Below are 22,119 nucleotides of genomic sequence, written 5' to 3' on the forward strand. Positions count from 1 at the left end.
ATACGGTATGTTCATCATGTGTATGATAAGTTATGTTCAATCTAATAGAATCTATATTAAAGGATTAAGCTATTAACATTTTGTTAATAACTTTGGTGTAAGCGCAGCTTAATTCCGGTATAAATCTGAGCTCTGGACGCGGTGGGAGTTTTAATCAATGCTATGCTATACATTTTATCTTTGGTTGAATTATTATATTATTGGTAATCATCAATAATATTAATCTTCCTATGCATACAATCAGTTTAATTTTATGTGTTCTTTATAGTACCTCCATTCTGAGTTTTTCTAATTCTAACATCAGGCAAAATGAGATAGAAAATAAAATTTACTGTTTAATCAATCAACTTGTATTGAAGTCAATAGAAAATTATAAGCTTGAATGATTAAATTTATTGATCAGCATTTACCGGTATAAGACTAATCAATTATAAAAATCGAACACCAATATAACCATATCAGTTATCTTCAATAACAACAGAAGAGTAGAGATGAGAAAAATCAATCTCTCAAAAAAGCTACATTATTACTCAATCAATAGGCTAGATCATAGTAATTATTCATAGAATATGGAATTGCACTTCAAAAACCAGGTTGATTGAGAGGACTGAGGCGTTGCAGCATCCAGTCTACTCTAGCACTGCCTGGTTGTGGGTTCCAATCCAGCGGAGCACATGGACTTTCGATCATTCATTTCATTATCTCATTTGATTGTGATGATCAATTCTAGTAGTATCACTAGATAGGCATCTCTATAGTTTATTTATGGAGTAGGTACTATTCATAATGGGTAGTATAATAATATTATATAGATACTTTAAGAATACAATCCATTTCTTAAAGGGGTCATATTTTTCAATAAATTGCCAGAGCATATCAAATCCCTGAAAGGCAACCAATTAAAATCTCAATCAAGAAAGATCTTGGGAGACAGGCCGATATATAGTATTAGTGACTACTAATATTAATCATATTACTATATGATATTTTATATTATAGTTCTATAAAAATAGGCACTTAAAAAGTTTTTTATCACAATGCTACACATGATACATTTTTGTACTATCACAACCCTATTTTTGAAAGAATTGTTCAAAACCTAACGCACCAATATTCCGAGATAGGAGAGTATCATCTGTCTTCGAAGCTTGTAGGAGTAATTTCAATGTTCCAATGATTGAGCTCAGTCAATCATTCAATAGTCGTTCCTACTGATGATATACACTTCATTTGGAGTTTTATTTTGAGCTTCTTGGTCAAAGTTTTTGTTTTTTACTGAATAGTCTTCACGTTTGAACTTCATCTCAATTTCGTGTAATGATTTTCCACGCGTTTCAGGGAGAAACAGTTTTACATAGATTACAACGCAGAATGAGAAAGCAGAAAATATCCACATGACTTTGTCTTGGTCCATGCGAGCTTCCATACCGGGATATATTTTAATCGTGCCAAAAATGAAAAGATAAGCAAGCGATGACACCAGACCTCCAAGAAGGCCACGCATTGCAAGTGGAAAAAGTTCTCCTGTCATCAGCCAGGGAAGTTGCAGCATTCCCAACATGCTGAAGCATACATTTACAACAACACATAGCAATGGCATCCAGCGATACATCCTGTCTTCTACGGGTAGGTGGCCGTAGAGATATGAATACAGTCCACATATGGCCATGGACAGTCCCATTCCCATCCCGGAAATCATAGCTAGTGTTTTCCGCTTGAAATGTTGTATACAAATTGCCCCAGTTATGCTCATGAAGAGTCTAACTGTTGCGACGAGTATTGAAGCAACATTGCTATCGAGCGACGAGCCTATCTTCTGGAAGAAGTGGACAGCATAGTAGAGAACTATGTAGATTCCTGAGCCTTCTTGGAAAATGAAGAAGAAGGTGAGTATGAAGAAGGGCTTCCATACAGACGGGGAGCTGCATTGCTTGAGTAGACTGCACACTGAACTACCCTGTTCGGACTGTTTTTTGGCGACTTTGAGCGACTGGAGTATGCCGGCGAGCTCCGAGTCGCACATGGCAGGACTGCGACGCAGCCAGGTGAGTGAGCTCTTGGCCTCGGAGACGAGCTCCTTGGAGGCGAGCCACGAGGGCGACTCGGGCACAAAGTGCATCACGACGAACGAGAGCACGGCGACTGCAGCGCATAGCACGGCCACCTCCTGCCAGTAGAGCAAGTAGCCCAGTGAGTAGACGACCAGCACACCCAGCGACACGAAGATCGGCCCGAACGCAGACAGGAAGCCACGGTGGTTCGGCAGGCTGATCTCAGCCACGTAGATGTAGCACGCCGATGCCATACCTAAAACAACCAATCACAACTTGTTATTGACTAAAAAACTAAAAAGATTATTTTCAAATACGGTAGTAATGCATGCTTCAAGTCACAGCAAAATAAACATAGCGTATTCCGATACAAACTTAATACTCCTATCAGTGATCCATAATTGTTGTAGCAGAACTACAATATTAACACTGCATTTCAATAGGCCTTCTTGAATTTTTCAATTATTAAAGAAATAACTAGTTTTAAATGGTGTAAAATGAGTTGAGAATGTCATGAGTGCCGAAACTAATAGTGTTTATGTGAAAAAGTGTTTAAAAAGGTTCTAGTTATTTCTATAATAATCAAATTATTACTGTGTTTGATAATTAGAGAATAATAATTCATTTTGGAATTTCATGCATTTTGTTCATCATTCATATTCATTAATATACCTAACCATTACCATAATCATTTCATATTTACGTTGTTTTTTTTCTTTGAAAAAGTGGATAAAGAAATAGCCGAATTCATTCCATTTAGACATTTCCATGTGCAATTTTATTTCCTAAGGGGGTAGGGTTAAGGGACAAAGGGACCCAAGAGTTAAGTGATGCAAATGTTATGATTTTATCAAATATGAAATGAAAAAAATATTAAATAAATAATTATACTTATGAATTAAGAGAATATTTATTAAATAATCTGTACATAATCATATTACCATTTCCTGAATGCTGCTAATAAAAGATATTTTGTTATTATAATCAATAGGCTATATATAGATCACAAAATACCGGTATCATCTGAATTCAGGAAATAGTGAATGGTTCACAGAAATTGAACCAAAAATTTTCATTGAAAGACCTAGGATGAAATATTAATAAATCATTTGTAAATGTAACTTATTTGTAGGTAACAGCTTGCTGGATATGGAACTAATTTTTAAACGTTCATGTCGTTGGATGCTGTTTGTATGAGTACATATCTTCTCAAATCAATTCAATACAAAATTCTATTTGTTCAGGTTCATAGAACATTATTAATTATTTTACTTTCTTCTCTCAACTGTCTCAAATGCTGAAGCTATTATCATGAATAAATAATCAATCAATCTGTTGCCTTGTTCAAGTTGTTACAAAAGAATCAACTTTCACTCGACTGTAATTGATTTATAAGCCCACAGGTAATACGACCTGTTCACAATGTACAATAAATTAGAACTTGCATCGATACTATCTAGATAATCAATTAGCAATAAGTCTTTGTTTGTGCCCTACGATTTGAACACTGATCCTTGCCTTGCCAAACGATTCATTATTTCGGCTACATCTTGTCTATATTACATACAGTATCGTACTCGTATATTCCTCTAACATGCAGGTACTTGGAGTTCCTATTGATTGTATTTACTATAGAGAAAAGGGTGAAATTGCATCGTGTATTCTCAATATTATTATGACTGTGCATGAGAAGTCAGGTCACATCACTTTCTTAAAATTATTTTTCTGTTTGGTAGGAGCATATTATTTTGTAAATAGCCTACTCGTTTCACAGCTTCAGAAATGTAGCCTATTTCTATAAATTATTTAGTGGAATAGGGGTAGTCAAAATTGGAATATTGGGTTGATTGGATTGATCTTTCATACAATTCGAATCCTGAATCATTTCACATTTCTTACTGTAGGAAAATACGTTACATTCAGAAATTTCATCACCTCATTTCTTTTTGTTTCACTCCCATAATAATCGGGAGGAGCTTGCATTAATACTGCTGAGTACTAATGGAAATAGTAGAACTCAAATTATCCGAATTAATTGGGACCGGGACCCATTCGAGTAATCGGAGTTTTTTTTTTAAATTGCCATTGGAGAGAAAAAAGCTACGTTTTGATATTGCACTATTTTTTTATTGAATTAAATGAAAGAAACATGATATTTTCACATGTTTTAAATATAAATAAAATGTACTTCTGTACAAGTGAAGGACAATAGTGAGCTAACGCGCAAACACTGGCATCGCAGGGGGAAAAACTAATAGCGCACTTTTTTTAGACAAATTTTCTTCTGAAAGTGATTCGGATAATCGGCGATTCGGATAATTGGAGTTCTACTGTATTGGGTTGTTAGATCCAACTATAATAATAGGCTGGAAAGCTTGTTGACACCTTATGATGGAATTTGGAAAACAGATGATTGAGAGAATATAAACATTTCTTTTAAGAAACAAATTAGAAAAATATTTTAGTTTCTTGTGGCAGGAGCAAAAATATCATTAATATAATGTTAAATATAATTACCTCATCGTCTAGGATTTCAATCTTAAAAGTTGATATTTCATTTGGATTAGATGCATTCTACAATAGATTTGACATTTAAAATGGAATAAAATTTGTGTAAAATTTTCTTCAGAATAATGTAAATTTCTCAACAATAGTTGCGTGCAATAGCAGACTCGGCCTGTTTGACTCCAGCATCCTTGACACATGACACACTCTGCTCTGCTCTGCTCTCTGCCTCTTCACTGCCCACACCGCGCCAGCTCTAAATGTATTTCTTGGTCACTTCCATTAACCGACTGGGTACATTGAACATTTCCGTGCTTAAAATTTTCATGACTTGGTCATTTAGTGATCTGGTCAATATTTTGAATTGGAATAGCTGAGGAAGAGGATGGATAAATGTCAAGTGTCTTTTTCAGTCTAGTTTATTGATAACTTTGTGATTCGCAGATGATTGATCAATTATAGTGAGGTTGAGTGGGCATGATCTGACAATGTATGGTGGCAATTTTTCACCAATCTCTTCAAGGAGTACCAACATTTATTTCGAATATTAATGATTAAATACAATATAGTTTTTCTTCAGTCAATTGAATGAAAATATATTGTAGAAGAATACTTGCTCATTATTTACCTATTACTGGGGTGCACATAGGAGGGGTAAAGTTTTGAGACGCAGATTGCGATTTTGGGGGGGGGGTGTCTCAAAAAGCAAATCTTGTGGTGGTCCCAAAAATTGGTCAGCGGTGAGTGTTTCAGTGTTTACGTCATTATGGTATATGGAGCAATTTCATAAATTCCTGTTTGGCATTTCAACAATATTAATATACTGGTAGGCCTATCTAATAGTAGGCTTCATATTGTTATCATCATGAGCAGGACTAAACTAAGATGTAGCCTAAACCTAATAATCGATTGAATATATTCAAAATCATCCATTTATTCAGAAATACGGTCAGCCTACATAATCAAGGATGAGTATATTATAATGAGAATAGAGAATAAAACTGAGAATAGAACACGGTAGAGGAAAATACACTCATGAGATATTTGTTTCAAATGAAGAAGACCCCAGGCAGTGCCCAATATCTTAGTTCTTCTCTAATCCAAGATCTTCAAACAAGTGCTCAATAGTTTCTTAGCGTGAATAAAAACACAAGAATATTGTCCAATTTCACGAATAAATTTGTGATTTTGGACAATATCCTTGAGTTTCCATTATGGAATAATATCACTATATTTCGCCTGATACAGTGTCAGAAGTCTCTTATCTTGTGTACCGTATTACTTTTTCTCGAGTCACAGTGTCAAAACAATTTCAGATGAATTTTACACAATAAAAACAAAAATACATTTTATAACAATTCACTTGATGGATCAGGCAGTATATCTCAAGGCAATAAACTCGATAGATCATGAAGGAGCTCTTCATCTCTATTCTTTATTCATTGTGATTCATCTGTGCTTTTCTAATCTGGCTACTTGATTTCTTTCGGGAGCTCGTCATAAAGGGTTGCAGGTTGTGTTTTTTAAATTAGGTAATCGAATGAGATTAGTTAAACTAATGCGAGATTGATTGAATAGAATGCTATAGCAGGAAGTGGCGGGCTGAGTGCAAGAGGTGATTCAATTGGCTGCTAAGCCGACGCCGGGTTCAATGTCAGTGCGGTTCGTTCACACCGCGCTGACTAAACGCAACGAGAGTCAACGCAACGTGAGGCAATAACGCACCGAAAGGCAACGTAACACGAGGCAATGCAAAGGAAGGCAACGCAACGCGAGGCAACGCAACACGAGGCAACGCAACACGAGGCAATGCAACATGATGCAACGCAACGCGAGGCAACGCAACGCCAAGGCAAGGTGTCCTTGGGCCTTGAGTCACCCACCGCTGCAGTCTACTGATGCTAATGTTGGGGCAGAGCTGAGCAGAGCAGACAGGCTCATGGTTTGCCCTACTTATCCCAAATACACCCAACAGTCAATCACAACTGCTAGCCACTCACACAAGCTAAAGCCTAAAGCCAAAGCCATCCATCATGTCATTTCTCAATACAGTATTTCCAATTTCTACATATCGATTGAAGAGTATCAAACACTTTAATGTATATTACAAACAAGTACTGTAGGCTTCTCATCTTCTTCTTATCCTTCATCTACAAACAGATTGGTCTTTACCAATTCTTTCAAATTTTCACTTATACATTCAGTTTAGTCTACTCCTTTGCATATTTTTCTAGACTACTATCTTGCATTCTTCCCATATTTCTATTCAGTCAACTCCTAATCTCATCTGTACTGTTTATTCAAAATAAATTTCCTCTTTTTAATTTTTTTAGTATGTAATTATTTTGTTTTCAATAATAAATAAATAGAAAATAGATTGGTACTCAAACTCAAACAATAATCTGTTTGTAAGGAACAGGCAATAGCCTAATCCTTGTATGTAAGATGATAATGATGATGAGTTTGGTATATATAACCACACGGTTGAAGAAAGTTTAATATCACGATTTTGTTGAGTTCTTGAAAAATTATAAAATTAAAAAACGAGTTCCCCTAATGTTTTTCGCCTAAAAATATCTAATGCTTCCTCATCTTGTCATTCTCATCAACTATATATCCACCCTCACTCACAGTCTTGAGTCCGCATATCTTTCGAGGATATCATCTCTTTTTATTCTCGTTTTTATCATTCATCCAAACAACATAGTTAGTGAGTTTCTTGTGATTGAATTGCCATATTTGAATAGAATCGGCTGTCATCAATTATTGTTTCCAGCCACTCATTGTATTATATTATAGGCAGAAAGTGAAAGGAGAATTAAGGCATTAGTGCGTAGGACATGCGTGTAGGCTTCAAGACAGACAGATACGCTACACGATTTTGTGGTGAATAAAACACCTCTACCACCCATCATTTAGGTACCTCTCAAGAACGTGTTGAATGAATTGATGGATGTAATGCATCATACCTTCAAAGAATAGGACTTCGAAAAAATTCTTTAACTTGAAGAAACATCATTGGAAGATTTCAAGAAGGAAATATGCTATCAGATTTCTGGCTTGGTACAGACTGAAATAATCCTCTACACTCTTAATAATGATCCCTCTAATATATGGATGACAATGCATTTCATTGACTGTATTTTGACACCATTTAACACAATTCACTACCAGTAAATAACTAAATTAGTTGTTAATGAGGAGTTTTGGAAGTTTCATTGCAGGCTTATGTGAATACAGATTTGGACAATTAAAGATTTGGTTTCTCTTGTATATTTTCTGAAGGGAGAGGAATCGACAGTAATGAAGTTTTGGGAATATCAGTTGTAAAAGTTCTGAAAGCTCCACATTTAATATGAATATTGCCAAATAAAAAATTCGACTATCCTTAATAGGCTAATTTTTCTTCACATATTTCACTAAATTTATTCCTTGAATGAGAGATTTCATCCTATATGATGAGGAAGTTCCACAATATTCCCGAATTGATCGAGAATTCTAGAAATTGATGGATAATAACGTGATAGCATTTCAAGTGGAGAGTGATTGAATTATAATTGAAATGAGGTTCATGTATTGAACATACTATATTTAAAGAACGGGGTACAAGTGTAACACTTAATTTAATGCAGGCCAGTTTATTAAATTTTTAAGAATTCATTGATTATTGACTGCCAGGCTATACTGGATATTTTTACCAGCAGGGGAAATTTAATTGCTATAAAGAGGTACAGTACAAATAATTTATTTAATGATCCGTTATTTGTATTTCCTAGCAATTTTATAGTTGGTAGTCTTGGCTCAGGTAACTGCAGTAGTATAACTGTTTTTCTACGAACAGATGTCAAAAACCTTAATCTGAGGAGGAAGTACAACATTGAATTGCTATGCGCCAAGGAATAGCCAGCCTACCGGTAGCCTATTGTTGAAATTACGAGTTGTGTGAGTAGTGAGTTAGTTATGATTGACAGACTGCACTAGATTATTAGTTTCGGTCCTTCGATGTCTCATCATATCTAATGTTGAGCAAATCTTGGAACAAGTGAGGACAGTACAATGTCACCAACTTATACCATTGGATTGCGTGAGTCGCATGAACAGCTCAACTAGTAGGCTATTCAGTATACACCAAGCTGTGTTAAGTAAACGACCAAGGCTAACCACTTTCTAGCGACAAATCGTACAGATCCAATTTCCGATAAACCGTAACAACGCTGTCTGCTCCAAGAGTTCAAACTTTTCTCACATTAATTTCGGGGAACTGGACAATTTGATGCGATATGCGATATCATCAAATACTGAGCTTAATTGATGAATTTTTAATGATGGCCTAATCTAAATGAAGTTACTGTATATGCTCTCTAAATCATCGAACACCTATCATCAATACACCTATCACTGGCTCCATGATGTATGATGATCCACAATGCCTACTTAGACTATTACTAATGACCAAGTCCATGAATAAATGAATCATGAGTTGTAAAATCGCTTTCGGGTGGTTCGGAAATTATTGAAATTATTCTAATAAGTAGGTTCAATTCAAATTCTCATTGAGGCCTACCCTATATATATTTTACCCCTCATAAAAAATTAAGTATATTCAGTACAATAACAGTTTCTCAAAAGGTTTTTCACAAAAAAACAGAAACCGTTTTCAAAGTATTCATTATAATTAGCCTGGAAGAAGAGAATGATATAAATCATAATGAAAATGACATAGAAGAAATCAAATTAGATAACGAAATCGGAATGTTTTTTTTGCTAAGGATGATGCCTACATAAGCTCTAGGTTTGAGCGTTGTGCGGGGGTAATGAGACAGATTATCCTCAACAGAATGACTAGAGATGAGTGGACCTACAGCTTTAGGTGAGTTTCGAACCACCGGGAAGCGATTTTCAAACTTATGAATGATATTTAGAGGAGTTAGGCTCTTAAAGTGGCCACCCTTACAAAGGGAGTACGGTATTAACTAATTTATTTATCTTATCGATTATCGATAGCTTATCAACGCGACCACAAATCCAAACTTTTTCTTTTTCTCTTAAATAATTGTTCAATCAAATTGAATGAGAATTATTCACGATATATTATAATAAAAGATGGATAATTGAGGCTAGATATTGTGAAATATGATATTATAATGTATTCGATTTGCTTGTCATTGATAAGTAGCAGCCTGTTTCTAATACTATCGGCTGGGATAAGATTCAGGTGGGATAGGACCCACTACAGGCAATAATAATCTCATGAAGATTAGAAAGAATGAATGTAAGAGTGAATGAAAGAAGTGGAGTGATTGTTTTACAGTTGTGAGATAATTCAACTTATTTGAATTAACACGCCATAATGGGAGAGGTGTTAGCAAGGTCTAGCTGTTATTGTTATTATGTATAATTTGTTAGATCCTTCACTGGCTGACAGGAGTATGCCAGTTGAAAGTGTCCTCGTTTCAAATTCCACTAATTCAGCTCTCTCAGTGCACTATGGAACAATACTTGAACGAAACATAATATGTCTGTTCTGGAAAGTTGGAACGTATGCGGAAGCTCGAAATGATTGATCATTACAATCCATGATAGAAGAATTAAGCTAATGTACACCCGAATTGATTGTGTTTATGGCCCACAATACTCTAATGAATGCTCGCTGTAATGATCAGTGTGCAATTGAATGGCAACTTAAATTTGTTGTTGAGAACAGCTTATCATTTTTCTCCGAAGGCATCAATACTGTCTTCAGATTTCCGGAGCATTCTTGAAATAAATTGAAATGTATTTTCCCCTTCTCGACAAAAATCGAGCATATACGCTTACCAGGGAATATAATCCACAAGAAGTGATAATCTCAAGATGATTGGACGTTTTTAATAAACCCACAAATGGAAAATCATGGAAAACCAGTCATATCTTATTAATGTTCACTTCTGCATGATGCAAAAGGATGAAGAGATGAATAATTACCGTGTAACTCCAATTTGGATAAGAGGTAGAAAAAATAATTGGAAAACTGGAAAAAATATAAGTTGAATAAGTTGATGAAATTATTCAATTATATATTTATTTAGGAATTCTGAACGTGAATAGTTTTCAATTCGTTCGAAATTATGTCGATGGCTTCATCGATGGGAGTAACAAAGAATCAATTTAAGTCATCAGTTGAAATGAAATAATTTGATTTTGGTCACAGCATTCACGTATCGTAATCTATGTAGAGCAATAGATCTGTTGTAAAAATCCCCAGAAAATCAAATTCAGTTTTGAACAATGAAGAGATTTTCATGGAACAGGAAAACAGAGAGATTGATAAACTTATTCAATTATATAAATATAAGGAATTCCGAACTATATAGTTTTCAATTTGTGCAGAATTAAATGGCTTCATTGAAGTTAGTAACAAAGAATCAATTAAAATCGTTGGTTGAAATGAAATAATTTAGTCATGAGTCTAATAAAGAATTAGGTATGAGTTAATTTTTTCGCCAAATTCTACTCTTGCTAGAAAGTGAAGGTACTAACCCTATGTTGATATTTTTTTTAGTTAACTTACAATTCAAAAAAACTGTAGAGAATTGAAAAAAGTTGAATGTTGGTACGCACCTATCGCAAGACCAGAAACGAATCTGCCTACGCAGAGCGCGAACTTGTTGGTGGACAGAGCGATGGTCGCCCATCCAACTAGGAACGGTACTGAAGTCAGCTGAACGGTTGCTTTCCTTCCCAGCAATTCTGAAGCTAGTCCGGCAATCAGAGCTCCGCCAGGAGTCGATATCACTCCTAAGCTGGCTGTAAACATAAAAACTATCAAATTAGTTTCATAATCATAATTTCGAAAATAGAGACGTTTTAGAAAAGTTACGCAATTTTACAAACATAACTTATAACTTTTTGGATTCTGGGCTCAGTTAAGTCAAAGAATGGACATGCATGAATAATGTAGAAGTTGTTTGAAAAATGACTCAATATTGATAGTTGATTTGATTAATTCCAATATTATATAACCTAATCAATCAAGATCGGGCACCAAACAAAGATAAGAAATCTCCTGATAATAAATTTTGAAACTTTATTTGATTTACAACTCATTAAACTAATTTACTTGATAAGAGTTGTTTGAGTTCTAGAACCATTTTCTTCCTAATAAACATAATTTAGAGCTAACTTTCCATACTACAAAGCTTTAACACAAGAAATTTATGTATAGTAATATGAAATTATATCTACAGATTTTCTTCTTTTATCTTTTATTATCTCTTCCTAAATCTTCGATTCTATCACTATGAGTAATGTGTCATTTATGATGAAAATTGCAATGTAGTTACAATTATGAAAATTAAGTACGCCTATTTTGCAATAAAAGCTAGAATCTTGATGCAAAAATTGAAAATTGTAGCATTTTTTTAAACGCAGCTAAGCTTATTTCAAAACAGAAAAAATCTTCCGATGGATGAAGTTGAAAAATAATATCAAGTAAAGAAAGAGTAGCAAACAATACTTTTGTAAGATTTTCTTCAAGTTTTTTTGTTGAATGAATATTAAATATCTACTGCAAATCACATTTCCAAATTTTTATCTCCGTAAAGTTTAGTATCTTCATGAGTTTTTAGTCTTATAATTATTTGAAAAAGATTCTACTATAAGATTATATCACCAGTAGTGTGCTACTGCGACACTATTATAGGAGGCGAAGTATGAACATGATTTTCCTACCTATCCATGACTCTTCCTCAGTAGTAATGTTGACATTAGCATCTTCTTTGAGTTGTGGTAAAAGAACAGCGGAATATCCCTGGCACATTCCAACTGATATCGACGTTGTATGCGCTGCTATTGTAGCTGCTACCTGCAACCACAATTTCAGTTATCTAAAAATTGACAAGCAAATTGGTGATCAAAGCAAGGGGTTTGAGCTCAATAAAGGATTTTTTAAAGAAAACGACCAATGAGTAACAAAAAGTGCAGAAAAATAGAAGAATGGGACAAGGATCCACTGTCATGCATATAATTTAAAATACAGCTTCCTGACTCGATAAGGCACAAGTACTATTTATTATCACTGTTCAGGATAGTTTCTTGCTTGGGAATGAGTAAATCCATAGATACTTGATGGGATTGAAAATGGATCCTTCTCAATTTAAAAGAAATAAACTTCTCTTTATTTTGAGAAATGAAAAATATAAAAATTGATATTGATGATGTTCAATGAATAGTCTTGTTTCAAAAAACAAGAAACAAATATGTAGATTACAATTTTTTACTATTCAAAAATGAAGCTGAAACTAATACTCCATACAATATGAAAAAATATTACAACAGGAAGTAGAGATCATTTTTTGAACAGAATCAATCAAACAACGCCCTGCAAAGAGTTGCAGGTAGTAGAAATGCTCACTGCAGCAGCTGCATTAATCGAAGCCAATTTCGCCCATTTATATCAGTCTCAATAACATTGATTATGACGAATCGATATTGTTACAATACAATTGTATTTTTGAACAGGCACTGGTTACAGCTCGGAGGTCGACACTTGCATTTATCTACTCTCGCCTTCATTTCTTCTGACCACATTGTAAATGCGATACTGAAGGACACCCAAGTGTGGAAAAGCTCGAATCTTCCGACACCTGAGTCATTAATAAAGCCAACTTCTTTTCAACGAATCGCTTGTACCGTTTCATCTCTCTTACACTCAATAATACTTTCTAGTTCTATTTCAGTCTAATGAGGTTTACTAGCAAACTATTCTCAGTCTAGGCTATATCTTCGCGGAATGATAAAGTCGCAGAACTAGGAAGAAATCGGTTTGTGAGTAACTGCATGCGTGCTTCGAACTACTTTTAAGTATCTTTTTCATTGGCTTATTACGATCCAAGTATTGTTGGTACACATATAATATTCCAAGGACTGACTGATCCCGAGAAACATAACAACAGTTTCTTGTTCTTACTATTCACCAAGATAAATGATAACAAATTCATGATAATTTAGGCTAAGCTGAACAATAGCTGTGATATGGGATATGAACTTGAATTGTACACGCGCTTATTAATAATCTTAAATACAGAGAATAATAAACCATATAATATTACTAGCGAATTTATATTGGTTCATTGAATCAGTGCAAACATATGCAAATACTATTCTATTCTTCTATGTTATGTATCTCGTATGTTCATAACGTTAATAAAGGGCGAACGAAGCAAAGTGATGCAACTAGAGAGAATAGATGAAGTGACGATGAAGAGAATTCTACTTCTATAATCTCTGGATACAACTGAAGACTATCATCATCGCTATGTGCTTGCTAGAGAAAATTCCAGTATCATATAACAGTCATTGGATTATTTTTTGTATGGCTATTCCTCATCAAATGTTTATGAAGAATCTCTTGAATTTATTGGTGTAGAAGGTATTATATGTTTCTTCCGCAGAATAACGTTTGCTATTACCCTACGGTATTTGAAAAAAAAACGTTTATTTAATTTCCATACCAATCTTGTGGGAAATGCTTACATCTAGAAGGTCCATATTGTATAGTCGTCTATTCTGCATACTAATCGATAACAAGAGAGCTGATTTGGTTTCAAATATTTTACTCTCCTTCCTTCGATGAACCGATGTTGGATGGATTGAGTCGAGTCATAAAATTATAAATTCCAATAATTTTTTATATTTTTCCACTCCCCGGTGTTCAATTTGCGAGGCAGTTTTCTGTTTACTCTACGTTTATCATTTATGATATAGGTACTTCACAAATTCAACTTCTCACCCACCCCTCGTTTACATTATGTACATATTCAATTTGGATAGATAAATAAAAATCCCTAGCTGAAATTTTATAGGTCTGAGTAAAGTAACTGGCTAATATCGCCAAAGAGATAACATAAAGATTAGATAATATCAGATTGTCCTGGCTAAACTGTATAACAGCCTAAGAGGAATTGAAATAATTTTTTGCTAATATATAATATTATATAAAATATTGAAGGTTGAGGTTAGGCATAAACATTTAGTGATCGGCGACCTAATGATCGACCGAGCCATGCAACGTAGAATCTGACCAAACACCTTGGCAGAAATTTATTGTGGCAAAACGGTATGCAATTTGAGGAATAAAAGGTCTCACGTGGCTAATTATTATGATGCATGAAACAAATAATAACATATAAAAAATTAACTAGCATGTAGAGAGCATATTTAAAAACCTAATAAAAATAATTAAATGTATCCAGGAAATAGGAGGTTACCAGGCGCATGAATACTGAAATAATTTGCATGCACCAATCACATAATGGCAATTGATAGGCGGCAATAGTATGCCGATTCAAAAATATTTGTATATATTTCTACAAATAAATAGAATTTGTATAAAATTGTTGTATAGTCTATGTTTTGGATATGGCCCGAAGGCAAAGAAATTATTAAACATACAACATAAGTAATAATTTAATATTTTAGTACGGTCTATTTGAACCTTGAATGGCGGAGGACTAGGATATTCAAATTTTATGTAAATTTAGAAATCGGAAATGAAAATTGTAAAATTGAGAAAGGAGAACCAACACTCGCCTGCCAAATGCCACCATGAGAGGTCCCTAAATATTATAGAGCGTAATACCTTGCTATAACTTGTAAAAATTTAAAGTTAGATTGAATTATTAAATTTCTTATAAGACTTTGTGATGCTCTTATAAAGCAAAAGTCATTTTCATTTTTTAAATAATTTTGTAACCCCTTGGAAGAGACGACTCCGGCTACCATAGTCCAGGACCACCAGGAGTTGGATCGACATCAGCAGCTCATAAGAAAATTTCGACACGTGAGTGAGAAATATTGAAATAGTGATAGGGCGCCCTCAGTGCTTCGAAATTACATGAGAATCAAAGCTAGCTCGTCGAAAGGGTTATCTCATAAATTAAGAATTTAGTAAAAAATACTTGCGCAAGTAAATATAGTATTAAAGGTATTTTATTAGAAGAATAACGAATAAATCCACATATCAGAAGTTCTATAAATTAAAGAAGTATAAAATCTAGGCTAGTAATACATATTCATATGATCTTTAATTTCTGCAATATAATTTGCAATAGTTTGGTGTAGCTCTGATTCACTAGATGAATTGCTCTATTTATTCCGTCAGGTGCCGAATCTTGCACCCTGAGATAAAATATATATTCATTGCAAAGAAATCTATTAGATACTATAGAATTTAATATATATATTTGGATTATTGATTGCCAATTTATCAAGCTGATTTTAAGGAATCTATTTTTAATGGAATTGTCCAAGTCGACAAGTATTAGCAAGCTAATATCGCAGCTACATACAAAAGAATGCATATGATTATAAAATAAAAGCACATGGTAACGTTTCGTGCTATAATTTAGAGAATAGTATTTAGCCTGTGATATTTTATTGATTTCGATTATTGTTCTATTTTTATATTATATATTTTTTATCGCTCTTTATATTTTTTGCCCTGATCTATTTTTGCAATATTTGTATCAAATTGTTTATGGTGTGCAATTTATTTTAATTCCTCAATACTATAGGATAAGTACCATATATATATATATATATATATATATATATATATATATATATATATATATATAATATATATATATATATAATATATATATTAATGAATTATCAGAATTATAGTGGAAGCTCACATCTGGCCCATAAAGATTTTTATGAGACTGTATCCTATGAAAAAAACCACGACCTAATTTTTATAATTATATTTAAATATTTCATGCTCTACCGACTGATGCCAAACAGGAGGCTAATCGTTATTTAAATATAAAAAATAACGTGACAATTATAAATCATTTCCTAATCATATCTATTCTCATAGTCGCTATCAAATTCGCCTAATTCACTTGCCGTTGCACAAAAGCCTGTTATATTTTAATTGTGATTAATTCCACGAGAACCAATCAGAGAAGCCTTCTTTTAGAAAAAAACCTTCTCTGATTGGTTATCGTGAAATTAATCACGATTAAAATTAAACCGGCTTTCGTGCAACCGGACCTCACAATGCCACACTCCATCTGATGACATAATTTATTTACTCTTCCATTTCACTCTCAATCACCTTTTACAAAAATGAGAATGTCCACTTTACTGTTTATGGATTTCCTCTTCCCTTTTACAATTCCGTCATCATCAAAATCCTTATTTACCTACCCCAATGATAGCGGTAGGGGGCCGACATTATTAGCGCACAAAGCATGTTTGCAACTGCTTTGAATTGCTGCCGGTCGTCATGCTCGCTTTGGCATTGGAGCTCACACGAAGATCATGGCAGAGCGTGCAGTCGCTGCGGCCTTGCAGTTCGCGGATTGCTGTTCGCAGCGCACCGCACCGCACTGCTTGCTTGCTGCTTGCTTCTGTCTGGCTGCCCCTTCAGTCACGACCCAAACACTGCGCGCCAATATTCGTGTCAACAAAACTCAAACAACTGTTTTTTTTTTCCTACCTCCGCTAATTAATTAATTCTCTCGGTACACAAAACCATCAATCATTCGAACCTCTTTATCTCTACTATTCATAAACAATTTAGTCACATGCGTCTCTACAAGCCCCAGTACTTACAAATTAATCAAATTCAAATTCGAATTATATTCCATAGATACTTGATGGGATTGAAATGGATCCTTCTCAATTTAAAAGAAATAAACTTCTCTTTATTTTGAGAAATGAAAAATATAAAAATGGATATTGATGATGTTCAATGAATAGTCTAGTTTCAAAAAACAAGAAACAGATATGTACATTTTACTATTCAAAAATGAAGCTGAAACTAATACGATACTCCATACAATATGAAAAAATATTTCAACAGGAAGTAGAAATAATTTTTTGAACAGAATCAATCAAACAACGCCCTGCAAAGAGTTGCAGGTAGTAGAAATGCTCACAGCAGCAGCTGCATTAATCGAAGCCAATTTCGCCCATTTATATCAGTCTCAATAACATTGATTATGACGAATCGATATTGTTACAATACAATTGTATTTTTGAACAGGCACTGGTTACAGCTCGGAGGTCGGCACTTGCATTTATCTACTCTCGCCTTCATTTCTTCTGACCACATTGTAAATGCGATACTGAAGGACACCCAAGTGTGGAAAAGCTCGAATCTTCCGACACCTGAGTCATTAATAAAGCCAACTTCTTTTCAACGAATCGCTTGTACCGTTTCATCTCTCTTACACTCAATAATACTTTCTAGTTCTATTTCAGTCTAATGAGGTTTACTAGCAAACTATTCTCAGTCTAGGCTATATCTTCGCGGAATGATAAAGTCGCAGAACTAGGAAGAAATCGGGTTTGTGAGTAACTGCATGCGTGCTTCGAACTACTTTTAAGTATCTTTTTCATTGGCTTATTACGATCCAAGTATTGTTGGTACACATATAATATTCCAAGGACTGACTGATCCCGAGAACATAACAACAGTTTCTTGTTCTTACTATTCACCAAGATAAATGATAACAAATTCATGATAATTTAGGCTAAGCTGAACAATAGCTGTGATATGGGATATGAACTTGAATTGTATACGCGCTTATTAATAATCTTAAATACAGAGAATAATAAACCATATAATATTACTAGCGAATTTATATTGGTTCATTGAATCAGTGCAAACATATGCAAATACTATTCTATTCTTCTATGTTATGTATCTCGTATGTTCATAACGTTAATAAAGGGCGAACGAAGCAAAGTGATGCAACTAGAGAGAATAGATGAAGTGACGATGAAGAGAATTCTACTTCTATAATCTCTGGATACAACTGAAGACTATCATCATCGCTATGTGCTTGCTAGAGAAAATTCCAGTATCATATAACAGTCATTGGATTATTTTTTGTATGGCTATTCCTCATCAAATGTTTATGAAGAATCTCTTGAATTTATTGGTGTAGAAGGTATTATATGTTTCTTCCGCAGAATAACGTTTGCTATTACCCTACGATATTTGAAAAAAAAACGTTTATTTAATTTCCATACCAATCTTTTGGGAAATGCTTACATCTAGAAGGTCCATATTGTATAGTCGTCTATTCTGCATACTAATCGATAACAAGAGAGCTGATTTGGTTTCAAATATTTTACTCTCCTTCCTTCGATGAACCGATGTTGGATGGATTGAGTCGAGTCATAACATTATAAATTCCAATAATTTATATATTTCTCCACTCCCCGGTGTTCGATTTGCGAGGCAGTTTTCCGTTTACTCTACGTTTATCGTTTATGATATAGGTACTTCACAAATTCAACTTCTCATCCACCCCTCGTTTACATTATGTAACATATTCAATTTGGATAGATAAATAAAAATCCCTAGCTGAAATATTTATAGGTCTGAGTAAAGTAACTGGCTAATTTCGCCAAAGAGATAACATAAAGATTAGATAATATCAGATTGTCCTGGCTAAACTGTATAACAGCCTAAGAGGAATTGAAATAATTTTTTGCTAATATATAATATTATATAAAATATTGAAGGTTGAGGTTAGGCATAAACATTTAGTGATCGGCGACCTAATGATCGACCGAGCCATGCAACGTAGAATCTGACCAAACACCTTGGCAGAAATTTATTGTGGCAAAACGGTATGCAATTTGAGGAATAAAAGGTCTCACGTGGCTAATTATTATGATGCATGAAACAAATAATAACATATAAAAAATTAACTAGCATGTAGAGAGCATATTTAAAAAACCTAATAAAAATAATTAAATGTATCCAGGAAATAGGAGGTTACCAGGCGCATGAATACTGAAATAATTTGCATGCACCAATCACATAATGGCAATTGATAGGCGGCAATAGTATGCCGATTCAAAAATATTTGTATATATTTCTACAAATAAATAGAATTTGTATAAAATTGTTGTATAGTCTATGTTTTGGATATGGCCCGAAGGCAAAGAAATTATTAAACATACAACATAAGTAATAATTTAATATTTTAGTACAGTCTATTTGAACCTTGAATGGCGGAGGACTAGGATATTCAAATTTTATGTAAATTTAGAAATCGGAAATGAAAATTGTAAAATTGAGAAAGGAGAACCAACACTCGCCTGCCAAATGCCACCATGAGAGGTCCCTAATATTATAGAGCGTAATACCTTGCTATAACTTGTAAAAATTAAAGTTAGATTGAATTATTAAATTTCTTATAAGACTTTGTGATGCTCTTATAAAGCAAAAGTCATTTTCATTTTTTAATAATTTTGTAACCCCTTGGAAGAGACGACTCCGGCTACCATAGTCCAGGACCACCAGGAGTTGGATCGACATCAGCAGCTCATAAGAAAATTTCGACACGTGAGTGAGAAATATTGAAATAGTGATAGGGCGCCCTCAGTGCTTCGAAATTACATGAGAATCAAAGCTAGCTCGTCGAAAGGGTTATCTCATAAATTAAGAATTTAGTAAAAAATACTTGCGCAAGTAAATATAGTATTAAAGGTATTTTATTAGAAGAATAACGAATAAATCCACATATCAGAAGTTCTATAAATTAAAGAAGTATAAAATCTAGGCTAGTAATACATATTCATATGATCTTTAATTTCTGCAATATAATTTGCGATAGTTTGTTGTAGCTCTGATTCACTAGATGAATTGCTCTATTTATTCCGTCAGGTGCCGAATCTTGCACCCTGAGATAAAATATATATTCATTGCAAAGAAATCTATTAGATACTATAGAATTAATATATATATTTGGATTATTGATTGCCAATTTATCAAGCTGATTTTAAGGAATCTATTTTTAATGGAATTGTCCAAGTCGACAAGTATTAGCAAGCTAATATCGCAGCTACATACAAAAGAATGCATATGATTATAAAATAAAAGCACATGGTAACGTTTCGTGCTATAAATTTAGAGAATAGTATTTAGCCTGTGATATTTTATTGATTTCGATTATTGTTCTATTTTTATATTATATATTATATTATATATTTTTTATCGCTCTTTATATTTTTTGCCCTGATCTATTTTTGCAATATTTGTTAATATATGTATCAAATTGTTTATGGTGTGCAATTTATTTTAATTCCTCAATACTATAGGATAAGTACCATATATATATATATATATATATATATATATATATATATATATATATATATATATTTATTTTTTAATGAATTATCAGAATTATAGTGGAAGCTCACATCTGGGCCCATAAAGATTTTTATGAGACTGTATCCTATGAAAAAAACCACGACCTAATTTTTATAATTATATTAAATATTTCATGCTCTACCGACTGATGCCAAACAGGAGGCTAATCGTTATTTAAATATAAAAAAATAACGTGACAATTATAAATCATTTCCTAATCATATCTATTCTCATAGTCGCTATCAAATTCGCCTAATTCACTTGCCGGTTGCACAAAAGCCTGTTATATTTTAATTGTGATTAATTCCACGAGAACCAATCAGAGAAGCCTTCTTTTAGAAAAAAACCTTCTCTGATTGGTTATCGTGAAATTAATCACGATTAAAATTAAACCGGCTTTCGTGCAACCGGGCCTCACAATGCCACACTCCATCTGATGACATAATTTATTTACTCTTCCATTTCACTCTCAATCACCTTTTACAAAAATGAGAATGTCCACTTTACTGTTTATGGATGATTGGTTTGAAATTTCCTCTTCCCTTTTACAATTCCGTCATCATCAAAATCCTTATTTACCTACCCCAATGATAGCGGTAGTGGGCCGACATTATTAGCGCACAAAGCATGTTTGCAACTGCTTTGAATTGCTGCCGGTCGTCATGCTCGCTTTGGCATTGGAGCTCACACGAAGATCATGGCAGAGCGTGCAGTCGCTGCGGCCTTGCAGTTCGCGGATTGCTGTTCGCAGCGCACCGCACCGCACCGCACTGCTTGCTTGCTGCTTGCTTCTGTCTGGCTGCCCCTTCAGTCACGACCCAAACACTGCGCGCCAATATTCGTGTCAACAAAACTCAAACAACTGTTTTTTTTCCTACCTCCGCTAATTAATTAATTCTCTCGGTACACAAAACCATCAATCATTCGAACCTCTTTATCTCTACTATTCATAAACAATTTAGTCACATGCGTCTCTACAAGCCCCAGTACTTACAAATTAATCAAAATTCAAATTCGAATTATATTCCATTAGGTATCTACTTTTGTTCAGGATCATCATTTCATCTAGGTTGCAAACATGTCTTGGACTCCTCCATTGAGAAGGGATTCAATGATGATTTCAAATTAATGAGCTCACTATCAGTAGGTTGAAATTAATTCCAATTCTTGGGGAATTGTTTTTACAGGATTGATGGGAAGGAAAGTGATAACGCGATCGAGAAAAATATCAATGGTCGATTTTATTATTTTGTGAACGGAATTTGACAAATAATATTGACGGATCAAGTATACGTAGTGCTACTGAATTGAGATGAATGAAATTAGTTATTCGTGCAACTAGTGCGCAAAGTGACACTTTGCTGCACCGAAAGAAACGTTTACGCACAAGCCGTAGGTGAG

The 22,119-nt window shown here is 34.0% G+C and overlaps 1 protein-coding gene across 2 annotated transcripts in view; it reads right to left on the bottom strand.

Moving 5' to 3' along the window:
* Positions 1-962: 962 nt before the first annotated feature.
* LOC111050667 (facilitated trehalose transporter Tret1) overlaps positions 963-22,119 on the bottom strand; it is a 38,406-nt gene continuing 17,249 nt past the window's right edge. The window contains exons 2-4 of one of the 2 annotated variants that reach the window (XM_022337015.2): positions 12,267-12,399; positions 11,157-11,342; positions 963-2,307 (exon numbers count right to left, since the gene is read on the bottom strand). In XM_022337015.2, the coding sequence (XP_022192707.1) occupies positions 1,196-2,307; positions 11,157-11,342; positions 12,267-12,399 (1,431 nt within the window). In that variant the 3' untranslated portion in view covers positions 963-1,195. The remainder of the gene's footprint in view (positions 2,308-11,156; positions 11,343-12,266; positions 12,400-22,119) is intronic. The other variant, XM_022337014.2, reaches the window with a different exon arrangement.

This window comes from Nilaparvata lugens, chromosome 1, assembly GCF_014356525.2.
Source record: "Nilaparvata lugens isolate BPH chromosome 1, ASM1435652v1, whole genome shotgun sequence".
Lineage (NCBI taxonomy): Eukaryota > Metazoa > Arthropoda > Insecta > Hemiptera > Delphacidae > Nilaparvata > Nilaparvata lugens.